Source organism: Pelodiscus sinensis, chromosome 2 (genome assembly GCF_052426305.1).
Source record: "Pelodiscus sinensis isolate ZL-2025 chromosome 2, ASM5242630v1, whole genome shotgun sequence".
In the NCBI taxonomy this organism is placed as follows: Eukaryota; Metazoa; Chordata; order Testudines; family Trionychidae; genus Pelodiscus; species Pelodiscus sinensis.
In genome coordinates this window covers 37,132,352-37,154,142 of record NC_143053.1, presented here as the reverse complement: position 1 = coordinate 37,154,142, position 21,791 = coordinate 37,132,352, and the positions used below count along the sequence as shown (strand labels likewise).

At 42.1% G+C, this 21,791-nt stretch overlaps 1 protein-coding gene across 4 annotated transcripts in view; it reads right to left on the bottom strand.

The window, feature by feature from the left end:
• Window positions 1-5,693: 5,693 nt before the first annotated feature.
• The window catches only part of YWHAZ (tyrosine 3-monooxygenase/tryptophan 5-monooxygenase activation protein zeta), a 30,135-nt gene continuing 14,037 nt past the window's right edge, over window positions 5,694-21,791 (bottom strand). For all 4 annotated transcript variants that reach the window (XM_075920266.2, XM_075920265.2, XM_075920267.2 and 1 more), the window contains exons 3-6: window positions 10,959-11,082; window positions 8,309-8,472; window positions 8,125-8,220; window positions 5,694-6,752 (exon numbers count right to left, since the gene is read on the bottom strand). In XM_075920266.2, coding sequence (XP_075776381.1) covers window positions 6,693-6,752; window positions 8,125-8,220; window positions 8,309-8,472; window positions 10,959-11,082 — 444 coding nt within the window. In that variant the 3' untranslated portion in view covers window positions 5,694-6,692. The remainder of the gene's footprint in view (window positions 6,753-8,124; window positions 8,221-8,308; window positions 8,473-10,958; window positions 11,083-21,791) is intronic.

Below are 21,791 nucleotides of genomic sequence, written 5' to 3'. Positions count from 1 at the left end.
AATCGTGACAGAAGTAGTGCCGTGGACTCCATTTTGAAGGGTGCTTCGAGAAGACAATCATTCAGGTACAGAAAAATGACATTCTGCTTTCTGAGAAGTATTGGCAAAAGTCACAGCCTATGAGAATATTCAGAGCAGAAGAGAGGACAAAAGGTAGAACCGTGTATGGGAATGGTTGGAACCCAAGACAAAAAAACAGAGAAAACGTCTATGAACGGGATGAATTGAGACCTGGAAATAAGCATCTTGTAAGTCAAGGGATGAAAAACAGTCCCGTTTGCTCCAATGCCGGGATTATAGTGGCGAGTGTCACCATCTTGAATCTCTGCTTTTTTACATACTTGTTAAGGGCTCTGAGATCAAAGATTGGGCAACAACCTCCAAATCCCTTCTCTGAAAAAGTAATGTGAACAGAAGCCCCTGCCCTTGTATTTGGAAGGTGCAGACTCTATTGTGCCTAACTGAAGATGTTGGACCTCCTGTTGGAGTAGTATATAGTGAGAATGGTTCCTGAGGGATAGGGTAGGAGGTATAGACATGAAGGGACTAGTATATCATTGTACTATTTGCAATACCTGTCTGATGTTGTGTTGCCAATTGTGTTAGAAGTGGAGGAGACTGTTCAAATAGTTTTTGAAAAGATAGTGGCACTGTACAGAGAAAGAGTGGCTTTCTGAGCCCTCAACAGTAGCCTCAAATTTGTTTATTCAGTTGGGGAGGCTGGTGTGTGCTACTGGAAGGTGTGCACCAATGCTGAGGCTATTTCACTTGCACTGAGGTTGTTGGCGGTCTTGCCCTTAGTTTTGATGGGTACCTTGGCCTAGAATAAAGACAGACTCTGAACTGCCTTCTTCTAGAAGCCAACATTTGATCTCCAAGGATCAGCACATAGCTCTGGAGTCCTTCATTGTATGTAGGACTTCAGTCCTCATGGCTGAGAACAGCTTTTCCCTTTCAAATGGGAGATTGACTGTTGACTGGATTTCACATGGAAAGGTGGCTCAATTAAACCATGAAGCTTGCCTCACTACTGCAGTGACTGTGGGTATGGTTGACGTGTCTGCAGTGTCGAGGGCTGTCTATAGTGCCGTGCATGAGATCACATGGCTCTCAGCGCTGACTGCTTTAAAGTGTTGCTTTTCTGCCTGTGGAATGTCGTTAATAAAGTCATCAAATTTTGAGTAATTGTTGTACTCATTAATTCACAAGGGCAGATAAGTTAGCTACTCTAAATTGTAGCATGAAAGAGGTGTAAACTCTTCTTCCAAAAAGATCTAGCCTTTTACTGTCTTGATCAGAGGCTAAGTACCCCTTGTAAGCTGCACAGTTGTGCAAGAGCACAGCTGTTTTCTGAGCTCAACTCAGACATTCAAAGCTCCTGCACAGACAAGGAGTTCAGCTGACTGGCAGAGGGTGAGGGCATCCTCTTGCTAAGCAAGCAGCTAAATGGAGCTAGATGCCTGCTTGAAACTCAGCAGCTTCTAGAGCATGTCAAAAGTGAGATAAGGAGACAATAAGGGGCTGGGGAGGAGGAGACTAGAAAAGGGCAGAGGGAGGGAGTGATTGGCTGGGTGGAGGTGTGGGGGGGCAGACGGGAGGGAGGCAAGGAGAGGCAGAAACTCAGCACTCTCAAGATTCCTGGGAAGGTAGATAAGGGGCTGAATGCATGGGGTAAGGTTGGGGGAAATAGAGGGTGTGTGGGAGATGGCATTGGGGTGAGATGGGGGAGTTCCTGATTACCTTGTTGCAGTCCTGTGTCCAGAGGGGCGAGGGGGAAGAGGGAAGGAAGAAGCAGTTTGTACAGGGTGGGTATGTGCCGGGACCTTCACATGACTGCATTTCAAACAAAAGCTTATACAGGTGTTAATGGCTTAAGGTAAGATGATTCTTGTAAACAATTTTTTGTAGTATCACAGAAATATAAAATCCTGATCTTAATGATTTCTAAAAATCCCATTACTAATTAATGCATGGTAAATTGAATTGCATTAAGGCCAGATCTTTGCTGTGTGGTAGAGTTCTGGCTCTTATGAGTCAGAAGTATCAAGTACTAGGTGTGACATTAGCTGTTTTGTAGGATGAAACCTTATTTGCAAGCTCTTTGAAACACGCATCTGTCTACAACCCCTGAAGCTCCATGTTAATTTTCTCTAGGGCTTCTGAGTTTCGTTAGACTCTAAAATGCTGTAGGATCATTTATTTTTTCCAGTTGCAGACTAAAACAGTTACTCCACTGAGACTTTAAGCTGGCAACACACAAAAGGTAAAAGTTTCAACACAGGAGAACTTTTATCAATTTCAACAGCATGGATCCTAAACACTCCCCAGAGAAACCATATAGGTCTTAGTGAATGCCTCTTACTCTCCTTTCCAGTGTCAGTAAATCTCTTATTAGTCATGCTCTCCTTGCAAATACTATTTCTAGTTGACTCAGATTTGTTTAGTATCTTAAAGCTGAGCTATGTGTGGGTAAACAGTTTTAGTTACTTTACTAGCTTGTGTTGTTAGAAAGTATGATACATGTAAGAGTCCACGGGTAGTGTTGATTTTATTTGATTTCATATTAAATATTGTAAGCTTTGCTCCTTGTTAACTATTTTTAATATATTTTCTTCCACACATATGGATGGCTTAAAATATACGTGGGGTGTTGTTTTTTGTATGTATGGGTGGTAAATGGCCATACTCTACCTCAGTATTGGTGTTGCACATAAGAAATTTCAATCCATCCAAGGATAGGGAATGTTATAGGGAACACTGGTGGGAAGGTGTGGATTGAAGTGTTGTTGCTTAGTCCTCTAACGTACCACTTCCACAACCAGAGAGTTGAGAGAGGGATGAGGTTAAAAAAAAATCAGACCCCTTAGAAGTGATGTAATATTTCCTGTCCTCTTGCTTACAGGTAGGTGGTACCATAGCAGATGTCTGCCAGTTGGTCTTGGCAGGGTCCATTATTGTAGCATAGAATACAATCAGATTGCAGTAAGGCAATCTTTGATGAAGTTACTGATTGTAAGATAGCGGAGAGTTCCTGCTGGTTCTCTGCAATCTCTTCTAGGGTGATGTTGAGGTCTGCTGCAATTTGTTTAAAGAGATCCTAGAAGTTGGTGAAATCATCTGCTGCCATTCAGGTGGTAGAATAATCAGCTCATCTTGGGAGGATGAGATGGTGTCTGGAGACTATCTTGGGCTTCTTCCCCCAGCATTGTGGCAATAGAGATGGGATGCACAATGTAATGTATCATGTAGTAGTCCACTGGCTGTAATTGGGTCCCCATGTGTGCCAATACTACCAATGTCCCAGATAGGCTGGGCACCCATGGATGCCACCCCCTAAGGAGGCAAGTCTAGTTTTGGCGTATCTAGGTCAAGTATATGCTGACAGGATAGAGGCTTCAGTGCAAGGAGACGTTTGTGGTGCAAGTTCTTCACATCATCTTCATCACTGGAGAAGTCAGTAGGTGACAAATGTTGCATGTGACCCAGGCACCACACATGCATGGCCACAGAGAATAGAGCATGAAAGATACCAGTAGGTCTCTGTGGTGATTATATATTGGTGCCGGAGTGGACGGTGCTGTGCTGCTCCAAGGTAAGGTTCAGTGCTGTGATTTGGATGGGTGCCGAAGGAGGTGAGGCGTCATGTGATGGTTCCACGGAGCCAACAGTGGGTGCGGAAGGAGATTGAGGTGCCGAAGGCAGAGTTTGCTACACCTGTGTAGTGGCATCCGAGACAATCGGTGTCATAACACGTGAGGCAGGCAACTTGAAGCCCTTGGCTTTGGCATGGGGTCATTGTGTGCTGTGCTTAGTTGCGCGGAAGGCCGTGCCGAAGTCACCTGGAGCATCGTATGTGCGGAGGCACAGCACCGATTTGGCCGGAAAGTACAATTTCAGAAACAGAGCTTTGTGCAGCACTGAGAAGCATTATTTTGAGATTTTTCTTTCCTTTTTCAGGCTGAGGAGCTTCTGAGGGCTCAATCCCCCGGTCAGAGGCTGAAGGGATTTTTTTAAGCAAAACTAAGCTTGATGTATAGGTACCAATCCCTGTGAGCTTCAGTTTGGGGCAATGAGGGCAGTTCTGGGAAACATGGGACTCCCCCAAACACTGGATGCACTTACAGTGCCCACTGGGCATGGGCATAACGTCATTACAGGCACTACAGCACTTAAAACCTGCGGAGCCAGTCATTGTAATTATCTATCAGTATCTAACCAGAAATGAACTGCAGGAAGGATTTTTTTTTAAATATATAATGAGTAGGAAAAAACTTGGATAAACTCTGAAAGAAAAGGAAGAGGAACTACTTATTTAACTGGAAAATTTTAACAAAGGTAAATTTCTGAGGAAAACTGCAGAGCTCCCTCTCTGGCTGGGTATGGTTAAGAAGGAACTGAAAGGGGACAGGGGGGCTGTACATGCAAGGTGTCAGTACACTGAATGTATGTGACCCAGGCACTACACATGCATGGTCCCCCAGCACACTGCTCTAAAGACTCTAGTCAAAGACACAGGGATGCACCAACACCTACTTTGTAGCACCTGACATCTCTCAAAGAATTAATTCATTTCTGTCCCCAGTGGAACAGCAAATGAGAATAAAAAGGTGCTCTTCCTGTCTGAATTATGTGAAGTTCAGACTGACATCCCTGAAGGTGTGCTACCAATGTTGCTCTTATAGGGAGCATATGCTAGGGGAAGGAAGAGAGAATCCAACTCCAAATCCTTTCCCAGAATCAAACTGTAAAGTGCTCTGAAGAGTAAGAGCACAAAAGCAAATGGAGAGATTCAGCGTGGTTGTTGGATTCTGGATCTGCTCGACCAGAACTCCTCTTTGATGCCCTCCTGCTCATGGAATTCTTGGCTCTTGAAGACGATGTCCCCACTCCCTCCAGTCTTTTCTGTACTACAGGTTGGACCTCACTGGTCCAGCACCTGACTGATACCAAATGAGGGGATTTGCTGGACCAGGGAAGGTCTTTCCCTTCTGGCCTGTGCTGCCCCCAGGTTATAGCTCCAGCCTGCTCCCATTGCTGCTCCAGCCCTCTGGGGCTTTCTAGATGCCACTGGCACCACTACTCTGAGGGCAGAGCACCATGTCTTGGGCTAAGGGCTGGGCCCAGAGCTCCACGGCCAGGGCCAGAGCTCCCTTGACACTGCTGGAGCTGAAGCTCCATGGCTGCTGCTGGGGCCAGAACACCCTAATGTGCCACCTAATGCTCTCTGCCCTGCCGCCAGACCTCCCTGTTCCTGGGTTCTGTGGTCCAGGAACATCAGTGGTCCATGGATGTTGCCAGACCAGGGATTCCCGGTTAAGGGAGGTACAACCTGTAGTTGCACTTTTGTAAAAGTCTGTTTCACGGCTTTGCAAATGTCTTTGTAGGGGTGCTTCTGGACACTCACTAGCTCCCTGCAGTCCCACTGACTTCAAGTGTGTATTACGTACTTCAGCAGAACAATTCAGTTTCGGCTTTCAAGATAGTTAAGATGCTCTTAATCTTGCTACTTCGTTTCCTGTGGAAAATAAACCCAAATCTGGATGTAGAATCATATAATCAGGGGAAAACGGATATTTAATAGTTAAGATAATTCACCATGCCTCTTGTTTCACTACAATAGCTACTGATACTCTAAAAAATTTAGAGCAGGAAGAAAGATTTACATGAAAGCTACAGAGAAGGTAGTTGAAAAGTCCATTCATAAAACTTTTATTCCACTTACATCAACTTAATACACATGTTCTTAACAGTTATGCTTGGATTGTTCATGAAAATTTCGTAAGACATTAAACAAAGCTAGCCATCATCTCAAGTTATTTCCCTGTTTAACTATTTTTACAGCACATGCATGTTAGGCAAGTATCAAAAAAAAATAATCACAAAAGCAAAAAACCTAAAAAAGTTAAATACATGGGTTTTTGTTTTACTGCTGTGCTCAATATACAGTGTAGTTATGGATATCAAGCATTTCATTTTTACTGCATCTTTACTTGTACATTTGTTCTTAGGTTGCCTAAACCATTTAAATACAAATAAAATGTGTAGCAAAAATAATGAAAGCAACAGCAGGTAACTTTACAAATAATGGAATGTGAACCGTTTCTGCCCTTCTCTAGAGAAAGTTGACTGGGTGATCAAAACTGTCTTAAGGAACACTTCTCAGCTACAATAAGATGTACACTTGACTGTCTGTTTGATAGGATTTAACATGTCTGACCTGCAAGATACATGGGACATGTGTTCCCCCACAGCCATGGCATGCTTCAGCTTTGAAGTACTCACACTAACTACACCTGTGGCTGCAATTGATTATCCCTTTTTCCCTCCCCCCATCACGACAGACCAATATGCAAGCAGTTTTCTTTGCTCAACATAGGAAGCTGTTTAACCTTGGCTACCTTGTGGGAGCCACAATGTACCAAAAGTACTATGCCAAACATGTAAAACTTGTATAAAAAATTCACAACCCTATATTGGCCACCTCAGATGAAAACAGATAAATTCCCCAAATGTTAACTGGCTCTATTCCCCTAATATTAAACATAAAACCACATGGGAAATATAGAAATCCAAATAGAAGTAACATAAACCTGTCATAAATCGTAAACAAAAACTATTTGTGGGACAGCATGAGTGACAAATGGTCTACTGTGTAAATTTTAGAATGAGGCAGATGAAAGTTGGAAGGCTGGTTAATTCTCCCCTCCTTCTCCCGCTTCAGCTTCATCGCCTTGGGTATCCGATGTCCACAACTGTTTAAAAGAAAAAGGAGTAATGTGTTTGCATTTGGAAAAATGCTTAAAACCAACTTCCATTTTGATTTCTTACTAAATATTCAGAGGATTTCAGCACTATTCCACTTTTCTTCAAGTCATACAGATGGAACAGCCCCTGTCCACAGTGTGCCTCCTTCCCTGCTCTCCACCCATTAACCTTAACCAGTAAGCCATATCCATTATAGGTGAGGCTTACCGGTTAACCTGTTAAAACTTAACATTCCTAATTATTTGATGAATAAAAACATCTTACCAAGGCAACTGACACCTAACGTGATATATATCCAATTACTAAGGATGTTAAGTACCTGGTAATTGACTAATCGAATAGTTGATGCATTTTTGCATCAACTATTCGATTAGTCGATAGGGCGCCTCCACCTTTGAAGTGTAGCAACAGCCTTGAAAGGCAAAATTGCCAAACCCTGGGGTCAGCTGGGGACTCCTCTGTTGACCCCAAGCTGTATGTAGTACTGCCACTTTGAAATGCTGCGAGAAACCCAGCATCGGGCTCCCCGCAGCATTTAAAAGCAGCAGTATCGCGCAGAGCCTGGGATCAGCTGGGAAGTCCAGCTGATCCCCGGCTTCATGCAGAATTTCAAAGCGACAGCATCACATGGAGCCTGGGATCAGCTGGGGAGTCCCCAAATGATCCTGGGCTCTTCAAGGATCCTGATGCTGGGCTCTCCACAGCATTACACAGAGCCGCTGACCCCAGGCTCCGTGCAGCGCTGCTGCCTTGAAGTATCCTCTTCTTCTCCCTCCCTTGCTGCCTCTATCAATAGAGGGAAGGGGAGAGGAAGGGAAGGAAGAGTGACTAGTCCTTCACATCCCTACCATTTAGAACTACACTATGGACCCTTCACTTTTTGGATCTATGCCTTATGCATATGATCAGACTGGACCCCAATATGTAAAGGCGACGAGCAGCTCTTTTAAAAAAAAATCCCAAAAGGACGCAACGACCTTTCAATAAAATGTTAGCGGCTAGAACTCTAAGTCAAAAGTTAACCTACACTGCAGCTTGTTTTTTAAAATGCTAGATTCTTTACAAAAGCCAGAAAGTGTAGTTATTTGATGATGTAGTGGATTTGCCAATTGTGGTATCATAGAAAACTGAAAGTTATGCCAACTGACCTTTGGAGGCAAAAATGTGAACAAAATTTGAGTTCAGGAATAGAGCAACTTGCTGCTAACAAACATGATTCACCCAATACGTTAGAGATTAAACAGTCGTCATCTGTTAACTGCTCATATACTTTAGAGACAAGCAATGGACAAAATGCATTCTTCAGCGTGACATGTAATAAAATTCCTTGCTTAACAAGCAAGTTTTAATGGTACTTACTGTCAAGTTGTCTCTCAGTAATTGCATTATTAGCGTGCTGTCTTTGTATGATTCTTCACTTAACGTATCAAGTTCAGCGATGGCTTCATCAAAAGCCTAGAAGATTTTTAAAAAGGGTTATTGCCCATGTAACAGATTACATAAAACATTACAGCTTTTGATTTTTTGTCTAAAAGAAACTTACAGTCTTTGCAAGGGAACAGGCTTTCTCCGGGGAATTCAGAATCTCATAGTAAAACACAGAGAAGTTCAGAGCCAGACCTAATCTAATTGGATGTGTTGGTTGCATCTCCTTTTTACTGATTTCAAAAGCTTCTTGATATGCCTGTTGTGACTGCTCCACTATTCCTTCAAGAAAAACATGTAAAATATTTTAGATGTACTTATACAGCTATGTTCAGTGTTTTTAATCATGTAACTACTATGAGTAACGTTAGGGTTCAGTTTGCTCATTAAAAAGTAGATATTAGCTTAATACCCGAGATTCTGTCATCTAGCAACATCCACGGTCTAGCACTGGTGGCGACAATGTGGGTGCTCTGGGACTGAAGTACTCATGGGGAAAAAATCTGAGCCATGCTCTCCCCCTCTTCCTCACCCACTTCCCCACCTTCCTGATGTGGATAGCCCTCTGCTTAGTAACTCCTCCCTTGCCTCCCCTCCCCAGCTTTTGAAACAACGTTCAAGCTCAGAGTGTGGGGGGGGGGGGGGGGGGAAGGGAGGAGAGAAAGGGGGAAGAAGAAAGAGAGCTACTGCCCCCCAGCTAATGAGGAAGTGGTGGCTGGGACCTGTGGCTAGGACCCTGGGTTGCAGCAGAGGAACTGGTGGCTAGAGCTCTGGGTATAGGACCATGTGGGCAAAAAGCCTAGGGGTGCTGCAACTTCCCAAACCTATGGGGACTGGCTAGAACTCTGCTGTGACCTCCCCTGGTTTGGAAGCTTCTCTAGTACAGCTTGGTACAGGTCAGGTCCTAAGGGTGCCAGACTAGAGAGATTCTACCTGTACATAGTGAAGGGGCAAGGTACAAAATTTAGCATATGTTTCAGAATTCTAGCATTTAAACGTACACACACACACACACACACACACACACACACACACACACTAATCTGACAGGGTCCCTTTAATACTTCAAAATATTCCAAATGTAGCTTTTATTATAGACAGGGGTGGCCGCATTGCAGATTAATGTTGCTGCCACTTTTACCATTATAAGCCCCTGTTTGCAATTACTTTGTGAAACTTTTCCCCCTACACAAAACTATGAAGTACTAATATGTTACTTGGTGATCTTAGTTGAGGGCAGACACAGCTAGTCTCTAAGTACTGTTTTGATGCCTTTGTACCGGTTCCATGCATTATGGTTCAATGAAAAGTTAGTTTTGAACAGTTTGCAAACAACCTTACCATGAACTATTAGGGGACACATTTAGAATTAGATCACTTTTCCTCCCTAATCTTGCTATGTGTGTCAGCTATTTTTTTAAATATTATAGAAACTAAGGGTTTGGACTCTCAAGAACTAAGAGGCTAAGCTATGGGGTATTGTTTACCCTTGTTAATCTGTCTACTAGGTTGTTACAAGTTTTTAATCTATGCCGATTCAGCAAATGGGTAAAATAAGTTTCTGAAACAATAAGTCCAATTTATAGGACTGAAATTCAATTCCTATATCTGGACATGTTACATGGCTGCTGCTACTTCATTTTCAATGGTGGAAACACTTTAAAATTCTAAAATCACTAAGTGTTCAATAGCAATTGATCATGATCAGAGCTTGACAAATCACTGAATCTACTCGCCTATGGCAAGTAGATTTCATTCGGTAGTCCCGTTCACCAGTGGTGTGTGCATGGGTAGTGTGAGGCTGGGGAGTAGGTTTTGCCGCCGTTTGTCAAGCCCTGATCATGATAATTGCATTTTCCAAGCTTAGTTCTCAAGTCAACATAATATAGGAGAGCCTATGACAGATGAGGTGCGTACACCCAGGTTATAAATTTAATTCAGAGATGTAAAGTTGTCATATAGGTTTTAACACTGAAGATAAAACTGGCAGGTTCATGAACTGAAGAATACAGACAGAAGAATCTAAGCATTTTTGTATAACTGGTAGAAATAGCCAGTTATATGTACATTTCTACAACCTCCAAAAATGGGACAATTTGCTCTGGGTACCTCCAAAGATTCTATGCTGGAATAATAAAAGCTATTTTTGTTCATTCAAGACTTCAAACCTTTTAGGCAATAGCACTAGCATTATTCAAAGGAATTTAGATATTACATTTCAATATTGACACTGATGTTCAGGTAAGGCAACCAACTATCTGCAGTATGAGGGGACAAAACAGTTTCCTCTGAAAACTCAAGGTGGTTGAGACATTAAAGGTGTCCAGATAAATTGGAGAGTATGTCTGCCTTAAGAGAATTCTCATTCCAATACCTCATGAGTCTGGGTCATTAGCCCCTTCCCAGGTGGGTTCTAGCCTCCTTGAGTATACACACCTAGTCTGTCAACATGTATCAAACAAAAAGTGCATCTACCAAAAACCCTAAACATTAAGCCTAGTGGAGAATGAGGGGGACGGGAAGGATGGGGCCAGAATCCTATCCAAAGGCTGAAATATGAACTGAGATGGCTGGCTGGCAGTGAACTCATATCACAGTTCTGAAATGAGGAATATACCTATACACTAGTATTTTTATAACTGCGCAGATAAACCATCTTTTTATTCTATTTTAATATTAATCATCGTTGAGAAGTGAAAGAAAGAACACTATTCCATTTAAAGAAATCCCGTTTTTTACAAATTTAAGATGCTGCTGACATACTGTACCTTTCTTGTCATCCCCAGCAGCAACCTCAGCCAAGTAACGGTAGTAATCTCCTTTCATTTTCAAATAGAAAACTTTACTTTCTGCTTGAGAAGCGTTAGGAATCAAGAACTTTTCCAACAGAGACTAAAATGAAAACAGAATACTATTTTATACAATCATACATTTCAATAGTATTGTAGATATAAATAATTTGATGTATCACAGGTTTATCAGAAAAAAAAAATCAAGAAAACTTGATTGATAAACTTTAGCTATCAGTCTAGCTTCAGTCTAGCTTTATCCTCTTTGCTGAATATGCCACACTGTGATGTAGAGAATGTTCAGCAGTACAAAATACTTGAGTAATTGAAACAGGGTAATTGCCTATGAAACGCCTTTTCATGTAAGAGTAAAGGCAGGGCTGCACTAGGGGGCAATGTTAACCTAAGGCAGTGTTTCTCAACCCCCCCCCTTTTTTTTTATAAAGTACCCCCTTTAAAAAAAAGTACTTTAAAATAAACAAATAAATAAATAAGTGTGTGCGCGCGCGTGTGTGCAAGTGTAAGTACCCCCAGTTTTCAGAGACAATTTTTTTTTCTACCATTGCAACACATTTGTTTAAACAACTTAATTGTAGCCGGGTGGACGATGAAATTTTTGGGTGTAAAAAGTACAAAAATAATCAAGTGCTGTAAGCCTTCAAACAAAAATTCCGTTTTCTCCAAATTTCAGTTGTGTTAATATACCCCCCAGACTTCTCTAGAGTACCCATAAGGGTGCTTGTACCACTGGCTGAGAACCACTGACCTAAGGTACACAAATCCAGCTATATAAATAGCACAGCTAGAATCAACATATCTTAGATCAAGTTGCTGCAGGGGCTCCACTACAGATGGTCAACAAGAGAAACTCCCAGATGCTCCCCTTACACTTCTCCTTCTGATGGAGTAATGAAGTTAACGAGCGCGCTATCAGTGGTCGTTTTAGTGAGTCTTTTCTAGACTTCCTAAATCAACCCCAAGGGCATTGATCACCACAGTACAGATCTCCCAGTAAGTGTAGAAGTGTATTACAAACTGGGAGAATTTTTTTCTACCTACGCTAGTATGTGCATTAGCGCTTACATAGTCTTCACACAATTGCTATCTCCAAGGCTACAAAACAACTTTACACAGGTTTTAGGTAATATTCTACATAATAAGTGACTTTAAACCAATCTGTATAACATGCCATAAGTAATTCTTGACTTGAATTCTAGCACATTCTTCCTTCACCCTTTGATTTAAAATGGGTTATCTGGAGGAAGAATGAATAAGTTCTTTGAAAAGAAGCAATGTATTTATACTTCACATAAAACATGGATTACAAAAAATTCTAGTTAACACTTGGTTTTATAACTGCTCTACCTCAATCTGAATACAATTCCATTTAGCTAGCTGTAAATTATTCTACAAATGGAATCTTAAATAGGGATATGAAAGGTTAATCATGTCTGACAGATTATTCACTAGGGATGTTAATGGATAACCAGTAGGCATCACTCTTAATGGGTTAACTGGTACTCAGGGAGCAGCCCATCCCTGGCAGAGGACTATTTCAGCCCTGCACAGGCTGGGAGCTAGCAGCCCCTCACTGGACTGGAAGCAGCCAGGCTAGGACAGCAGCCCACCTTCCCCCATTTAATCAGTTAACTAGTTTAACATTAAGTTTAACTAAATGGGATTTTATATCCTTATTCCACTAACAATAGCTTTCTGCTACATAAAGTTGACAAAAAGAACTAACATTTCAGCTTTATTTCTATCTCTCTGTTCTTAGACTATCCTTTCAAACTCATTATAGTACTGAAGGGTGGCAATATAAATGCAGTTCAAGATTCTAGAACTAGAGACTATTTTGCAGCACTTACTACTAAAGTAATGACCTACGAGATTAGCTGGAGCAGAAGCAATATGCATGTTCACTTCTTGGGAAGGGCATTATTCTCATATTCAGAACACACTTGTACTGAATTATTTTATTAGCTCCTGTAGTACCAGATTTGGCAAACAGTATATGAAGTGGCAGGAAAAGCCATCTTGTCAGACTAGTGATATGAGAAGAGTGAATCAATTAAAAGGGTGTAGTGATCCTTTTAAAAAGTATTGCTATCAAATTTCATGAATTGTGAATTTAGTATGATTTGAGACTAACTCTACTCAAATTCAAGATGAAAATGACTAAGCCAAACATTTCTCCATTCAGCAGATAGGAGTAATCAGGATATTGGGCGAATGGAAGCAAGAGTCAGACCAGAGGAAATAGCTATTTGTCTATCCTCTAACAAGGTCAGAGAAAGTTCACTGATGTGGTTTTCATACGAGGGATGTTAGGTACTGTATCAATTATAATTGAATAATCATGTAACCACACCAAATCTTAGCGGTTACACGTTATTCAATGATTCCCAGGGGCCAGGCTGGCAGCCAGCATGCTCCTGGCCCCACTCTGGGAGGTGATTTAAAAGTCAGCTTCCTTCACAGATCAGCTTCCACCAAGCGGTGTTGCCTCTAATACAAAGGTAGCAGGGCCCCACAGGGGACCCAAGTTCCCGATGGACAGAGATAGCACTGGCATCTCACCTACCTACTCTGCGCTGCAAGCAGCAAGCAGGGGGCTTTGTGTGAGTCAACATACACGAGGAGCTGGCTTAAACTGGCTTCCCACATGTATCCATTCCCATTTGCTCCCCTTACCCTCTGAGTTGCTGTCTCTCTATCAAAGGCATAAGATTAGTGATTCTCACAGAATCTTCAGCTCCTGTGAAGAAGGCATCAACTCCTACAGTTGTATAACGAGACACAAGATAACTGATGCGTTCTTGTTGCTGACATGAATGGTAGCAGCAGGACCAATCCTTGGGAAAAAATCTGACATTAAAGTTAGTGAGCTATGGAGAACTCCCTTATCTTTGTTTGAACCAGGCACCCTTTGAAATTTAAGTCTATGACCTGCTTTTCAGAAGTGCTAAGAATTTGCAATTTTCATTAAATTCAGTGATATCACTACTGAATTTCATGAAAGCTGCAAATTCTTGGCACTTTTGAAAAGCTGGTCACAGTCTTCAAAGTTTAGCGGTGCCTGATTCAGAGGACTACTAATCAAAACTAAAAAAACCCACCAATCCACTCATTCTTAAGTATAGCTTTCAAAAGAATATCTATCAGATTAGTTAGTATGCACATAACCTCTTGGTGTGAGAAGTCCTATCCCCAGATAAGCCATATCTACACATTCTCAGTAACAAATGTTAAGAAATAAGAATCACTCCCAAAAGAAATTTTCTGCAACATAGTCCCAGCTATGCAGAACAATAACTAGCTTCTCTTATGAAGTCTAGCAGGTGGCAACCAGTAGCATTCATATCCTTTTATTAACAACTTCCCCACTGCCACAGCTCCAAGTGAAATTATTGTTCAAACTATCTTTTAAAAAAATAATCTTCTGCTAATGAGAAACGTTGTTTAGGTACCTGAGGCTCTTGAATACCACAAGGTCTAGGTCTTTAATGATGAGGCTGAGTGCCTTTCATAACATCAAGATGGGCAAAGTACTGTACAATATGCTTCTAGGAAGGCTTTGTTCATGCCAAGAACATGAAAGACTACTTCAACTTTTTAAGAAATGATCAGTTTGTTACAAGTAGCATTTAAGGTCAGAAAAACTATTCTCTATTTTAGTGATCTTTCAATGCTATCAAATGCCTAGAAAGCTTCGATATTTAGTCTGCATAGAAAGTATATCCTGTTTCTGTGGTTCTTTCACAGCAATGAAGGGAGAGAATAAAGCACTGGCAAAACAGAAGTTAGCAAGAACTCAACAGATGTAATACCCAAGATTTTTAAAAACTTTAAACAGTTTCGTGCTAGTTGATCTATGCCACCATTTTATGGACATGAAGTAGAGAGATCTTGTCAAATCTACTAACGAAGTTCTGATCATGGACAGACCTGGAGAGATTTTGCCAGGATTATCAGAAATACCAATGAGGGATTGTGCAATATGAAGAAAGGCTGTTCCAGCAGTTTCATAAATATTCAAATTGAAAAACCAATGTCTCTTGCCTAGATTTTTCTCATTTATTGCCTCAATGTTAATAGCTCAACATTAACTGTTGTCCTTCAGAATTTCATCTTGTGGCCACAAAATACTTCCATAATAAAAATGCTATTCTTAGGAGGCAGCAAAGAATCTGCCTAACAGCCAAGAGTTTTATGAAAGGCAGTGAAAGAACAAAAGACATTGCACCATTCTTTTGGTTAGCATTGCAAGAATCACGAAGGTTACTGTCCCAGGCTCAAGAACTGCTCATGCACTGTTATCTGATGCAAAATATTGCTTGTCCATGGTAAATACCTTTAGATAAATAAAACTCCTTTTTCCAAGGCTGGCTGAGCTAGGCAGAAGTACAAGATTGCACTGCATCAGCTCACTGAACACACTGAAGATCTAAAGGGATACAGATTCTCTAGCATAGAAATTTTTTAGTTCTGGTTCGGAAGAGTAGCCATTATAAAATGCCTCAGAAGGTGTAATAACTCCCTCAACATACCCTGAACATAAGAGTTACGCAACCAAGCACTGGCAGTTAATGGGGTAGTACACACTGAAACAAAGAGGTTTATATCCCTTAGCTACATTATTTAGATAGGATATGGAACTTATTATGGGTAAGCATCTAATCCCTTGAGTCCTAAACCTCTTGGTGGCTTCATTGTCTTGAGGCAGTGAGCAGTGCTTCCTGTAAGCTGTGCACTTTCATGGCCACTCAGGAGAGAGTCAAATGCTGCCCAGCTGATTAAAGAGCACCCACATCTAAATTTGTTTCTACTGGTAGTACACTAACTTACGTGCACAGGAGGCGTGTGCTATTTTGCACATGGATCTGGTGTGCATGGGGAGCTATCTTTAAAGCCAGATCCTGCTCCCCCTGGCTGCTTCTGATACAGAGGCAGCAAGGGGTGGAGTATGTATAGTTGGTAAGATTAACCAATAAGCCTGGGCTCATCAGTTCATCGTATACTCAACTACACATTAACATCCCTAATAGGGACCACGCATACTAAAGAACTTCCAGTCAGAACAAGTAACCTTTTTGAGCATAGGTCCCTGTGTGTACTCCACATGAGCGACTGACAAATACTCCTATGAGTGGAAGAAAGCTGTCAAAAATGCATGCAGTACTGTAGATCCCATTGTTGCACTCAAGGCAGAGGCCAGGACTTGAGCATAATGCCTAGGTAGGACATGGGCATATGGAACTCCATCTAGCTGCTCTGCACATGTCCAATATTGGGACTGACTGCAGGAATGCTATCATGGTAGCCTCTGCTCTGGTGAAGTGGGCCATTATATTACCACAGAAAAGAACCAGTTTGTAGCATTTGATAAAGCATCCAGAAACCTACTTAGAAACATTTGCAAATATTTCTGCGCTTATGGATAGGACCAGTGGAGGATGGTCCTTTTGGACCAGCTTCATCCTCCAGTCTCAAGGTTTTTTTGGCGTGGAATCAGTTCCTCAGTGTCTGACTTAGGGGCTGCCTAATAATGGTGGGCTCAAGTAGCAGCACGTCTCTTATGGATGGCCTTCAATGTTGTCTTTGTGCCCATGAGAATGTTCCTTGCTCTTATGGGAACCCTGGAAGAAATAAGTCTTTATTTTTAGAACCTTGAGGTAAGGACATAAAAAAGGTTTTAAAAAAGTAACTTAAAAATCCCAGCAGTTACATGTGCGGTGCACTCTGCAGTATAAGGCTTATACCACAGAGCCTGCAGCACAGCTGGCTCCCCGGGAGCAGGACGAGCAGCCAGAGCACACTAGAGAGCCAGCTGCCACCCTATGCTGCGGGCTCTGAAGTATCAAAGCCTGCAGCATGAGCTGGCTGTGCTGCAGATGGAAGCAGGGCAGAAGAGCTTAACCATAACTTCAGAGTTACTCCAAGCACATGCTTAAGAGAGGAGTGCTGCTCATTTGGTTAGGTATGGATGGGGTCTCCCTGGCCCAAATCAGAAACATCTCATGGACTTTCCCACCTAGTGTTGTAAGACATAGCTCACAGAGTTTGAGAATTCTCAGTGGAAACAATCAAAAAGCATTGCACTTTGTGAAAATATGCACGACAACAGAGGCAACCTTGGTGTTTGTCACTGATCGAGAAGGACATAGGGGCAGGAGACCGTTTTTGAAGCCTGGAACTCTGGAAATTGCTCTCTGCATTCAGGGACAATCCCTGGGTCTTCGGAAACAAACTATATAAGCTACACTAAAAACTGACTATACTAAAAGAATATTTAAATTTTTATTTAGAGGGTTTTCTGCAAAGGCTGGAGCAGGAAAGGGCACTGGATTCTCAGTGAGGCCATGTAATGGTAAGAAGGAATTCAGCAGGCATCAACCCAGACTGCCTCTTATGATACTTAGAAGCACAAGGAGATCTGTGTGTGTGTAGGTCAATGGACATCATTTGCTAAAATCTGAGTTGGGCACATGGTACATTGTGGGTACCTTACATGTGAAATACACATAGGCACTTAAGAGGAAACTTGGCACTTTCTACCCAATTACGGGGGTTTCAGTACTACAAAAAAAATATTTTAAGAGATGGAAAAAACTACAGTACAGCTTCAGCACAAGCTTCATTATTCTGCCAATGAATCTCAATCTTGATCTACTACTAAGCCTATGATGAAACAGCCTAGGAACACTAGTTATGGTTAAGAGTAATGTCTAGTAACAGGGGTGGGCTGGATCCGGCCCACTGAGCAGGTTGACTTGGCCTGCTGAGGCCCTGCCGCTTCCCTGCCTCCAGGGGAATCAGGGCCCAGAAGTAGGGGGAAGCACACCATTTCCTCCTGTCCTGCAAAGGGCTCAGCACTTTAAATCAACTGCCAGCTGCTGCTCAGTTGACTAAGCACAGCACTCCCTTGAAGGGCGGGGGCAGGGAGCGAGACACTTTGCATGCTCCCCTCTCCCATGCCCTCATTGACACTGGTCTGGGGCAGAGTAGGGAGAGAGAAGCACATGAAGTCTCCTCTCACTGCCAGGGGCACAGGCATCTAGAGGGAACCTAGGTGGGAGGGGGAAGGCAAAAACTTTGCAAACTCCCCCATCCCCAGACCAATTGGTCTGTGGGTGGGGAAGCCCGGAAGTGTCCTGGTCCCACTCCTTTCACAGTGGCCCAGGGCTACTTCAAAAATTTCGGAAGTGACCCCCAGTCAAAAATTATTGCCCACCTCTGGTCTAGTAATCTGCAGTGGCACACTGCCACTGCATCTTTTTTTGCCCATTTTCTTAGACTAGATTGGAGCTAGTGATTTTAGGATATTCACTGTTGTATTCTGAGAAGTGACCAAAGCAAGAGATTTATTCTTCTACTGTTCCAGCTATTGAGAAATCAACTAGTTAACAGATCACGACAATGCACTTCTAAATATCACTACTAAGTTTACATGGAGGTTTACACATGTAGCAGGTATGTTCTTCCTCTCAGGGACCACAGTCACTCAATGCATTTGTTCCTGCAGTCCAGCAAAATCTCAGAGATGCTTACTGCTAGTTTTATTTTAAAAAGCATATTTTGCAGTGTAAGTGCTTTTCATGTGGACAAAGTACACAAACTGGAATTATGAAGTTGTGGTCTGGACTTTAACTGAGGACTAGAACACAACCCATAGAGATTAAAATAGTGCTTTCTTTGCATCTGAGGCTTAAGCTACCTCTCCAGAAAAGCAAATTCATTCACATCTTTTGGTGAAACTAACCTAGTGGTAATTCCTAATAATTCAACCGAAGATGTTAAACCAATGTCTTATTTTGGCCAGATGCTTCAAGTTTAGAGCATATTCACGGATGAAACTGTTGGTGCAGCTTTCAATAAAATCAAATGTTGCCACTTGAGGATTCTGAATAATTAATACTGTGTCTGAGGAAGGTTTCCGCAGTACAGTGTTCTATTTATTTTCCTTCTGACAAACAAAGGCAGATCATCAGGAGTGGACTGACTTACTTTAAAGATATATACTGCTCATTAACCATAATATGTATTTTTTTCCTCTTAAATTAGCTACAAGAGCTTTTCCTTACTTTATGAAAGATTTCTTTTCTACAAAAATGTTGGTTGCTGTTAAGATAGCAATGAGTGAAAAGCCTTAGAAGTACTGAAGTAAAAGCCTTACCTAGCACATCACCAGCAAGCAAGCTTAATAAACCAGCATTTCTAATCTACACAAATACGGTGGCTTGTAGCGTGATTGGTGTGAAACCAGTACGAGTTTGGGGCATAGGAGGGGGCTACAGAGCATGTTCTGGGAGGGAGTCTGGATCTAGAAGGATATCTGAGGTGGAAGAGAAGCTCTGGGCACTGGATAAGGGGGTGCTTACCTCCCATTTCCCTCACAAGCAGCTCATCTTTGTGGTTGCTGGGGAGGTGCGGCCAGGTGGCTGTAGGCATGGTGCCTGCATCCCCACTCCCTAAACACTGACTGTGGCTCCCAGCCTATTGGCCAGGAGCTGTGACCAACAGGAGCTATGGGGGGGAAGGAATGGCAACAAGGCAGTGTGCCTGCTTGCAGCAGAGCTGCCAGGCTGCACCTCTGCCAGAAGCAGCAAGAACAGGAACCTGGTTGTGGGGTCTGTCAGAAGTGAGCGCTCCCCCCCCCCAATCTATCACCCCAACCACTTTCCAGACTCCTGCCCTGCACCCCTCTTCCCCTGCGCTCCAAACCCCTCCACTTTTAGCCAGTATTTTCAGTTGACCAGCACCCTCTGTTCCCACAACATGCTAGTTTTAAAAGCTTTTACCATAATAAAACTTTGAGCTCACGTTGGAAAAACATCAAACTTGAGATGGACCAAAAGTTTGAAGGCCTGTATTTGTAGAAATCTTGGACTTATAAGAACTCAAATCAGTGTCATGTTAGCATCAGTTCTGCTAAAACTATTTTTAACATTAATATCACACTTGTTTATTTCACAATGTTCAAAATTAATTAGTTTTACTGGAGGAAAAGTACTGGAGAACAATTTATTGCATTTTACTGATTAAGTCTGACAAATAAATGCAGTAAATCTGAAGTTCTTTTATGCAACCTATTTCTGAAAGGGACTGCCCTCTCCCAGTTCACGAGCATCTCTGTCAATTAAATTCCTCTTCAAAACCCATTTCTGTGAAGCCTACAGATATTGCCACACTTTAGCTGAAAATTTCCTTTATATAACCAAATGTCTTATTTCCAACTTGAGTCTTATTTGATCCTGTATATAAACGACATATAGGCAGGCATTTAGAACCATGGCATTTAATGTCTCAGCTTGAACACCAGCATTTAAGTCTGACTATATTTTGTAGAAACTGCCAAGATTTCAGTATTATCCAAGTTGCAGTAGTACTTCAGCCCCAATCAGGATCAGGGCCCTGCTGTGACAGTTACTAGAAATCTGCCCAAAAATGCTTTTAGTTTTACTTGTATCCTTTAATAGACTACTACACTTGATGGTACAAAGTCTATTACAAATGGATGATCTCTAACATATGGAATTAATATGATGAAAGAAGTTTAGTGTTTCTTTAAGAAGGAATAGCAGGGACTGGAGTAGGAATTAGCCTGGGCTCATCAATTAACCCTCATGGGAACCAGTGTATATGGGGAGCTGGCTTTCAAGTTGGGTCCCTGCATCTGCCTGCCTTCCTCCTCCCCTGGCAGGCAGCAGTGGGGAGGGCAGGCTGGAGACAGTGCTTGTGAGGAGCCGCCTTTTAAGCTGGCTCCCATGCTGCTGCCTGCTGACAGAGACAGCAGCACAAAGAGGGGCAAGAAGAAGCAACTGTTCGTGAACAGCTGGCTTAAAAGCTGGCTCCCCTGGAGCACTAGCTCCTGCCTGCCCATCAGGTGTCAACAAGTAACCACTGAAAATTTCAGCAGTTACACATTATGATAAAATGTGTTTCTTTTTGTAAACATGTAACCAATGTTCAGCAGTTATACATTTACAACACCTCCTTCCTCCCCCCCCCCCCCCCCCCCCGACTGGAATAAGAAAGGAAGAGATGAAAAAAAAGAGCAAGAAACATACTAAACAGAAAAAATAAGGGTGGCCAGTTGATGAATGGCTATCCATTTGCCCCTCCACCCTGCAAGTCAGTGTCAGTCCATCAAATCTTATAGCACATTCTAAGGTAATTTAAAATGTATTTAGTTTTGAGATACTTACAGTTCGGAGCTATAAGATGCTTCTCCCATTTCCAGTGTTATTTATTTAAAAAGTACATTTTACAATTTAAAGGGTTTGCCTTCATGTATACAATGTACAACAACCAACAACCAAGTGTAAGTTCAAGTGCAACATTATCCAAACTGCTTGAGATCTGGACTTCTTTGAAAGCAATAGTAATGAGGCATTCTATAATAGGCAAGGGCATTGCTATCCATCTTGCATCTTTGGGTACGTCTAGACTACAGGGTTTTGTCGACAGAAGTTTTGTCGACAGATACTGTCGACAAAACTTCTGTCGACATAGAGCGTCTAGACACATTCAGTTCTGTTGACAAAGCAAGTTGCTTTGTCGACAAAACCCTGTAGTCTAGACGCAATCCTACAGGCAATAACACCTTCTGTTGACAGAAGGTGTTATGCCTCGTAAAATGAGGTTTACCAGCGTCAACAAAACTGCTGAGTTCTGTTGACGTTATGTCGACAGAACTCAGCGGTAGTGTAGACGCAGGTATAGTTTTGTTGACAAAAATCCACTTTTGTCGACAAAACTCTGTAGTCTAGACACACCCTTACTATAAAACATAATTTATACTAGTATAGA